This window comes from Nannospalax galili, unplaced genomic scaffold (assembly GCF_000622305.1).
Source record: "Nannospalax galili isolate Female #2095 unplaced genomic scaffold, S.galili_v1.0 scaffold7090, whole genome shotgun sequence".
Lineage (NCBI taxonomy): Eukaryota > Metazoa > Chordata > Mammalia > Rodentia > Spalacidae > Nannospalax > Nannospalax galili.
This window is the reverse complement of record NW_008328042.1, coordinates 24472-31431: the sequence shown is the minus strand read 5'-3', so window position 1 is coordinate 31431 and position 6960 is coordinate 24472. Positions and strand designations below refer to the sequence as shown.

Sequence of the window (6960 nt, the reverse complement as noted above, 5' to 3'; positions counted from 1 at the left end):
CATAACACCCCCCACTGGAGGTCATACCTTCTATTGTTTGTGTTAAGGCCTATCATGCACTGTCCCCAGATAGCCCTCAGTGCAAGTTCATTCACTTGGGATCTAGCCAGCCTATCTACAGTCCCTCCCTTTAAGAAGATCAGCTCTTCCTCACCCAGCAGTATCAACTGCCAATAATTCTTTGACCAAGATTGGGGCCTGCTGTTTATTTCCACAGTTCTGTGCTGGGTTTTTGTTTGCTTAAGTTTGCATGGGTCTGGTGCATGCTGGTACCATTGCTGTAGGTTATTATGAGAAGGGTCCCAGGTGCTTGTAGGACTAGTTACATATGGTCATGTACCTCCTCCCTGGCTCTTACAATTTTTCTGCCCCTTATTCCTCAATGGTCCCTGAGACTTGAGTGGGTGGATTTTAATAAGGAGGTGTGTGTGTGTGTGTGTGTGTGTGTGTGTGTTCAGCCTTATTTATATCAACTAAGCAAGTTGTTTTAGTTATATGGAGTCTACAACCCTGAGATTAAAATTCATTTGGGAGAAATCTCCATCAGTGAATTAAATGTGGTCTTGCTCATTCCATAGGTAAGGACCTCGTTCCCACATTTACATGTATATTGTATCAAAAAAAAAAAAAAAAAAAAAAGGAAAACCTTGTCCTCCTACAGACTGTTCCTACCAGCTATACTCCAGTTCCATGGCTATCTTCTCTCCTGCAGGATTCATGCACATATTTCAACCCGCTCAGTTTTCCTGCTCAGGGAAACACGAGGATTGATACAAGTGAACTTTCTCTTTAGTGACCACAGGTGCAATTTTTGGTGGCCATGACATGATAGGCACCTCTCTGAGCATCACTTGAAGAAACAGTGGCTTCCCCTCGTGCACTACCTGCTATTTCCTCTGCCCTCTTCATCCCCTGAAGGAGTTCTATGACTTCTTGTCTTTTCAGCTGATTTCACTGCCTTTACTCTAGAATGTCTTTGGCTCCCAAATACTAGTCTGTGAGAAATGCTCCGCAGGGCTGCCACTGTTTATCCATCTGTACTAAGTCTCTTTTTGGCAATTCTCACTACTGTGGGCTCAGGTGTCCATTAAGAATTCACATGCCTTTGCCATGTCGATGTCCTCGTCATTTTTGCTATGCATCTTTTTTTGAAGTTATTTGAAAATATGTTCTCTTTAAAAATAATTTTTACTTATTTTAGGTTAATATACAAAGTAGTGAATTTCATCATTTGTGGCATGATTATTATATGCTAGACATTGTTAAACTCTTGATTTTTGAAGGCCCTATTCCTATGCTTCTTGGTCCATGAACCTTTCTTGCTCCTCTCGAAAGAAACCACCCATGTAACAGTGATAGCCTAAATGCTACTTGATAAATTCAGTTTCAAAATATGATGGACCTTCCTAATAGACCATGGGGGACTTGAGGACTGTACTTTGCTGGTGTTCCTATCTACTATTTCTTATCCATGGTACATAAAAGATGCTCAATAAATGAGAGGAAGTGGGAAATTTGATATTAGGAAATGAATGAGTGGACAGTTTCTTTGGGACCTAAAAGGGGGAGGGATGCAGGATACAGGAAAATAGAAGCTTCAACTCGTCAAAGGAAGAGGAACAGCTACTCCCTTGGGAGGAGCTGTAGCTAAAAGCCTGAGTGGATGAAAATGAGATGGGCCTTAACTGAAGATGTGTTCAAGTCCTTTCCAAGGCCACCCCTTTCAAGTCTCAAATCTCCTACCGAAGACAGCCCTTCGGCCCCGCTCGTTCTCTTTGGATTACTTGGGATTTTCTACCTTTTGGCATGTTTATGTGTATACATATCGTATTCCTAGCCTTCAACCTCTTGAACAGGAGGAACTCATTGCTCCCATGTCACCAGGCCACATGCTAATCACTCACTCTCTAGGTTTACAGGATGGATACATGGAAAGGGACAGGGAGCGATGGGAAGGCGAGCGGGTGGGCAAGTTCGGGTTAGGAAAAGCATGAGTCGGGGAAGTGCGGGAGGCGCGAACTCCCTAGACCCGCAAGACCAAGGCTTAAGTCCAAGCCAAGCAGAAATGTGCAAAGAGCAGGGTCCTGCACCGAGGCTCTGACGTCAGTACCCCGCGACTGTCCTCGCGATTACCTGACTCAATCCTGAAGCTCGGCTTCCGCAAAAACCCTCCCGGTCGCCCTCTGAGAGGACGAGCCTCAGAGCCACACCCATCCCTCCCGACAGGCTTTCCTTTCTCGTTACCCCTTTTCAGGCCCTCACAACGACCGTGGATCAGGCGCGCTCGAGGGCGCCTGGGTCCTGAGACCGGAAGCTAGAAACCGGAAGTGAGGCTGTGAGGACGTGTTCTGAGGAAGCTGCCGCTGCACTCGGCCGGCGTCGTGGATCCGCTATACCAACAAACCCACAAGTCAGGGCCTCGTCGGGGAGCGGGCTGGGCTTGGCTCGGGCGTCTGTCGGCGTGGAGGTCGAGCCCCTCCGCCCGGGCCGCTCCGAGTTTCGCAATCCCTAGAGGGACCCTAGCTCAGCGTTGGGTCGACGGGTTGTACGAAAAAGTTTTTATTCTGATTGGATACATATATTAAAAACATTTTTATGATACAAAGACATGTAAGTAGTACTATTATATTTGAAAATCGAAATTGAATTTTGGATTAGCTTCTCATAACTAAATTTTCTTAAATGTGTCATTCATGTTCTGTGGTTTTTGGAACTTGCTATGTTATGTAGTGGATATGATGATAAAGGGGCCATACCTATCCTGTTTTAGGAGCTTTAGGATTGATACTGTGTATCTTATGAAAACACTGAAAAATCATACTGCCTGGGTTTGAAATGAAATAAGTCACTTGATATCCTTGGTAAACTCACAACAAATGAAATGCTTTAGAATGTACAGATAAGATGACGTTGATTCTCTTACATTTTGAATTTCTAAGTTTATGGTTTTCTTGTTTTTTGTTTGTTTCGAGACAGAGCCTCATTTTGTAGCTCTGGCTGGCCTGGAACTTGCTATGTAGACCAGGCTGGCTTGGAACTCACAGAGTCCTGCTTGCCTCTGCCACCCGAGAACTTAGATCAAAGGTGTGCACTGTCACACCTGGAGTTATGGTTTTCTTTTTACTTTGGCAACAGAGTGTTTTATTTGGGTGAGGGAAAATACAGAAACTGCACTGTAATGACAGAATTTGCATATTATATAAAAAGTATGGAAAGATTTTTAAAAACTAGTGTGTGAGTCTTTTGGAAAAGGAATGAAACAAAATTATGCTCTCATTACTAAGAAAGGGCAGAGCTACAGTAGCAAAGCAGGTGGATTTAGCATTGGGGTGAGGTAAATCTGTTAGTGCTGAATTGACAAAACAGCAACAGAACATACTCATTTTACTGGAACTTTGAACCTGATTTGAACCTAATCTCTTACTATGCCTTTGAAGGTACATTGGCATTAACTCAATTATTTAAACTTACATAACTTTTAAAAGCTGAATACCAAATGAATGGGGGGAAAAGATGAAAAAGAGGACGTTATAGGTTATGTAATATTCTATTAAGATGAGCTTTATAGAGGAGCTAATAGCCAGCCTTCCATTTTTGAGGTTGGTAAAGACGCCTACTTCTGTCCTCTGTGTAGTCCAGTCTGCTGTCCTGGATCCATCTCTAGATATTTGGGTTAAGTAGGTCAGAGGCACAGGCAGCTCTTTATTGAATAGGCTTTCCAGGTGGGCTTTTTTGTGTTTTGTTTTTTGTTTTTTTTTTGAGATGGTCTCCCTGTGGCCCCAGCTGACCTGGAACTCAATATGTAGACCAGGCTGGCCTCAATCTCACAGAGATCTGCCTGCCTCTGTTTCCTAGTGCTGGGACTAAAGGTGTACGTCACCGTGCCTGGCTCCAGGAGGTTTTGATGAGCACTAGATTAAGAACTGTTTTCTGAGGACCAATTTTTCCTTTTCGAATTTGCCTTATGAGGTAAAGACTAGCTACAGAGGCAAAGTGGGATAAGGAAAAGTCACCAAATGGTTCCTACTGCTCGCATATGTATGTATGCATGTATATATGTATGTATTCAAGACAGAATCTTCCTACACAGCTGAGGCTAACCTATGACTCATTATGTGGCCCAGTCTGGCCTTGAACTTTAAGTACACCCTCCTCTGTCTCCCAAGTGCTAAGATGGCAGGTGAGCACCACCACACGGAGCTTAACTCACTACTTTAAAGTAAAGGCAACAGCATCTTACTGTTTAGGCTATTTAGGTTACACCGTATTTTCATACTGCATTGGGGTCTGTAATCCTTCAAAAAACTTATTATCAGCAGCTCTGTTTTACAGTTGAGACTGAGGCACCAGGGAGTTAAATGACTTGCTCAGTGTCTGTCAGCTAACACATAATTGAACTGGACCTTCAACCCAGATCCTTTAACTCCCAAACTCTTCTCCTGCTCATGGTAGTCAGAGGCACTGAGCACACAAAGTCACTGTGTCGTGGAGGTGGGTGGGTAGATTCATGAACCTTTTTTTCTTGTATGTTGTCCATACAGTTCCTGAACTCGAGACCCTCTTGCCTCAGCTTCCCAAGTTGCTGGGATTAAAGACACGTACCACCACTGGGAAAGATTGATTTTTTTTTTTTTTAAAGGAGCAGTTTAAAACTCTTGTTACATCTTCTGTAAAACTTAGAAACAACAATGCCTCTTGCTTACCGAGTACTAGCTCTCTACTTGGTTATATTACTGCCCAAGCCCATGGTGGACCCCATGCTAGACAGGCCTAAGACTTCTTTTTTTCCTCTCAGTTTTATACCCCCCCAAGTCATTCTTATGTGTCACCTATTTCTTTTCTTTTCTTTTTTTGGTCTTTTTGAGACAGGGTCTCCCTGTAGCCCCAGCTGGCCTGGAACTCACTATGTAGACGAGGCTGGCCTTGAACTCGCAGAGATCTGCCTGCCTCTGCCTCTGCCTCCCCAGTGCTGGGATTACAGGCATGTACCATCACGTCCGCCTGTGTCACCTATTTCTTCTTGGCTAATGGGGTGTTGTCTGCTTCCCAGTTGAGTGGAAACAGATTTTGCACTTGCTGTGTTAGCTTTCACCATGACGTTCACACTTGGCATGTTTGCATTTGATTCTTATCATGAAATGTAGAGACTGGACTTGATTATTATATCTTTTCTAATTCATTCCGAGTCAAACAGAACTTTTGAATAGAAATTGAATGGGAAAAGTCAGTAATGTTTTTCTGCAACCTTTTTAGATTAAAAAGTAGTATAAGAAAGCTGAGCAAAGAGTGTTCTTAGGGTCTTATCGTCTCTCCTGTCCTTGTAGAATCCAGACTTGAAAGGGACTGACAAGTTCTTCATTCCAATTCTAACTTTGGGCATGAAGACTCTTGTAAGACCCAAGGCAGTCCATGACCCTGTGTTGAAACAGGATCTTTCTTCATCCCTACCCCTGCTTGAAGGTCCTATGTAAAGCGGCATCAAGACTCTTGTAAGACCCAAGGCAGTCCATGACCCTGTGTTGAAACAGGATCTTTCTTCATCCCTACCCCTGCTTGAAGGTCCTATGTAAAGCTAAAATGTGACATCTTTAAATATGTACCTTTTGGTTTGGGGGCTCCCTCGAGCAGTAACAGGGAATCCTTTTCTCCTTAAGATATTTGAAGAGCATCACTTGGTCTCCTTGCTTAGCCCATTATAAGTCTCTGTACTATCATCAAGCTCTATTCATTGTAAGATACCAGCTTAGATTTACTGTGGTATCTTCAGTGTGACCTTTTCCACTGTTGATGTACCAGTGGTTTCATTTCACAATTGCCCATGGACCATTGTGATTATATTGCCCATTTGTTTGTTGAATGTGTGAATGAATGAATGAATGAATGAATGAGCAAGTGAGTGTTGAGTTTCATTAAACCATTTACTGTTAACATTTTTTATTTATGAAATATTGCAAACATAAAAATGAAGAGTAATATAACCCAGTATTAGGACTCGTATCACTAAACATGCTTCAGATTATTGATTTATAGATAGAAGCCGAATCTAAAGCTCCCATACCCGTCCCATACCCGTTCTCAACCTCCAGAGATAGCTACCCTCCTGCCAGTGCTTTCTATGATTCTTCCTCTACTTGTGCTCACAAGCAGTATATGCTTCTGGTTTACGTGATTTTTAATTTACCAAGAAAGATAATGTACTAGGTTTTTCTTTTTCCATTTAATATTGTCTTATCTTGAAGACTTATTGTCCATGCCAATATGAATAGGTCTAGCTTTTTATTTATTTTTTTAAATTTTATGTGTATGAGTGTATTGCCTGCATGTGTGTGAGTGCACCCGTGTCGTGCAGTGCCATGAAGGCCAGAAGAGGGCTTCGGATTCCCCTGGAACTGGAGTTAAGGACGGTTTATAGCTGCCATGTGGGTACTGGGAATCGAACCTGGGTCCTGTGCAAGAGCAGTCAATGCTCTTAACTGCTGGGCCATCTTTCCAGCCCCAGGTCTAGCTTTTATTTATTACACTTTTGTTTATTGTGTGGGGGGACATGTATATATACATGTGTGTGCACATGTGTACAATGTGAGTGTGGAGATCAGAGGACTACTTTCAGGAGTCAGTTCTGTCCTTCCACCACATGGGCCTCAGCTAATTCAGGTTGTCAGGCTCAGTGGCAAGTGGCTTTACCTGCCAAGCCATTTCTCCGGCCCTAGCTTTCATTTAAAGTGCTGAAATACTAACTTCCTTTTTTGATGAACACTTCAATTGTTATTTATCTGTCTCTCTACAGGCCCACCGTCCTTTATTTGAAACCCTTAAACACAAATTACTTTGGAATTCAGGTTTCGTTTAGCTTTTCAGAAAGATATGTGTTACATATAATATCTCCAAGAGGAGCACAGGATACGTGAACGGGACAATAAAATGCCACACTGTGGAACAAGCAAAGATCACAACAGATTC

General features: G+C 42.8%; 1 protein-coding gene across 3 annotated transcripts in view; it reads left to right on the top strand.

Moving 5' to 3' along the window:
* The first annotated feature begins 2376 nt into the window (after positions 1-2376).
* LOC103742921 (Golgi SNAP receptor complex member 2-like) overlaps positions 2377-6960 on the top strand; it is a 23504-nt gene continuing 18920 nt past the window's right edge. For 2 of the 3 annotated variants that reach the window (XM_029568015.1, XM_029567954.1), the window contains exon 1: positions 2539-2610. In XM_029568015.1, the coding sequence (XP_029423875.1) occupies positions 2596-2610 (15 nt within the window). In that variant the 5' untranslated portion in view covers positions 2539-2595. Of the gene's footprint in view, positions 2411-2538; positions 2611-6960 lie in introns of those variants that run through there. The other variant, XM_029567986.1, reaches the window with a different exon arrangement.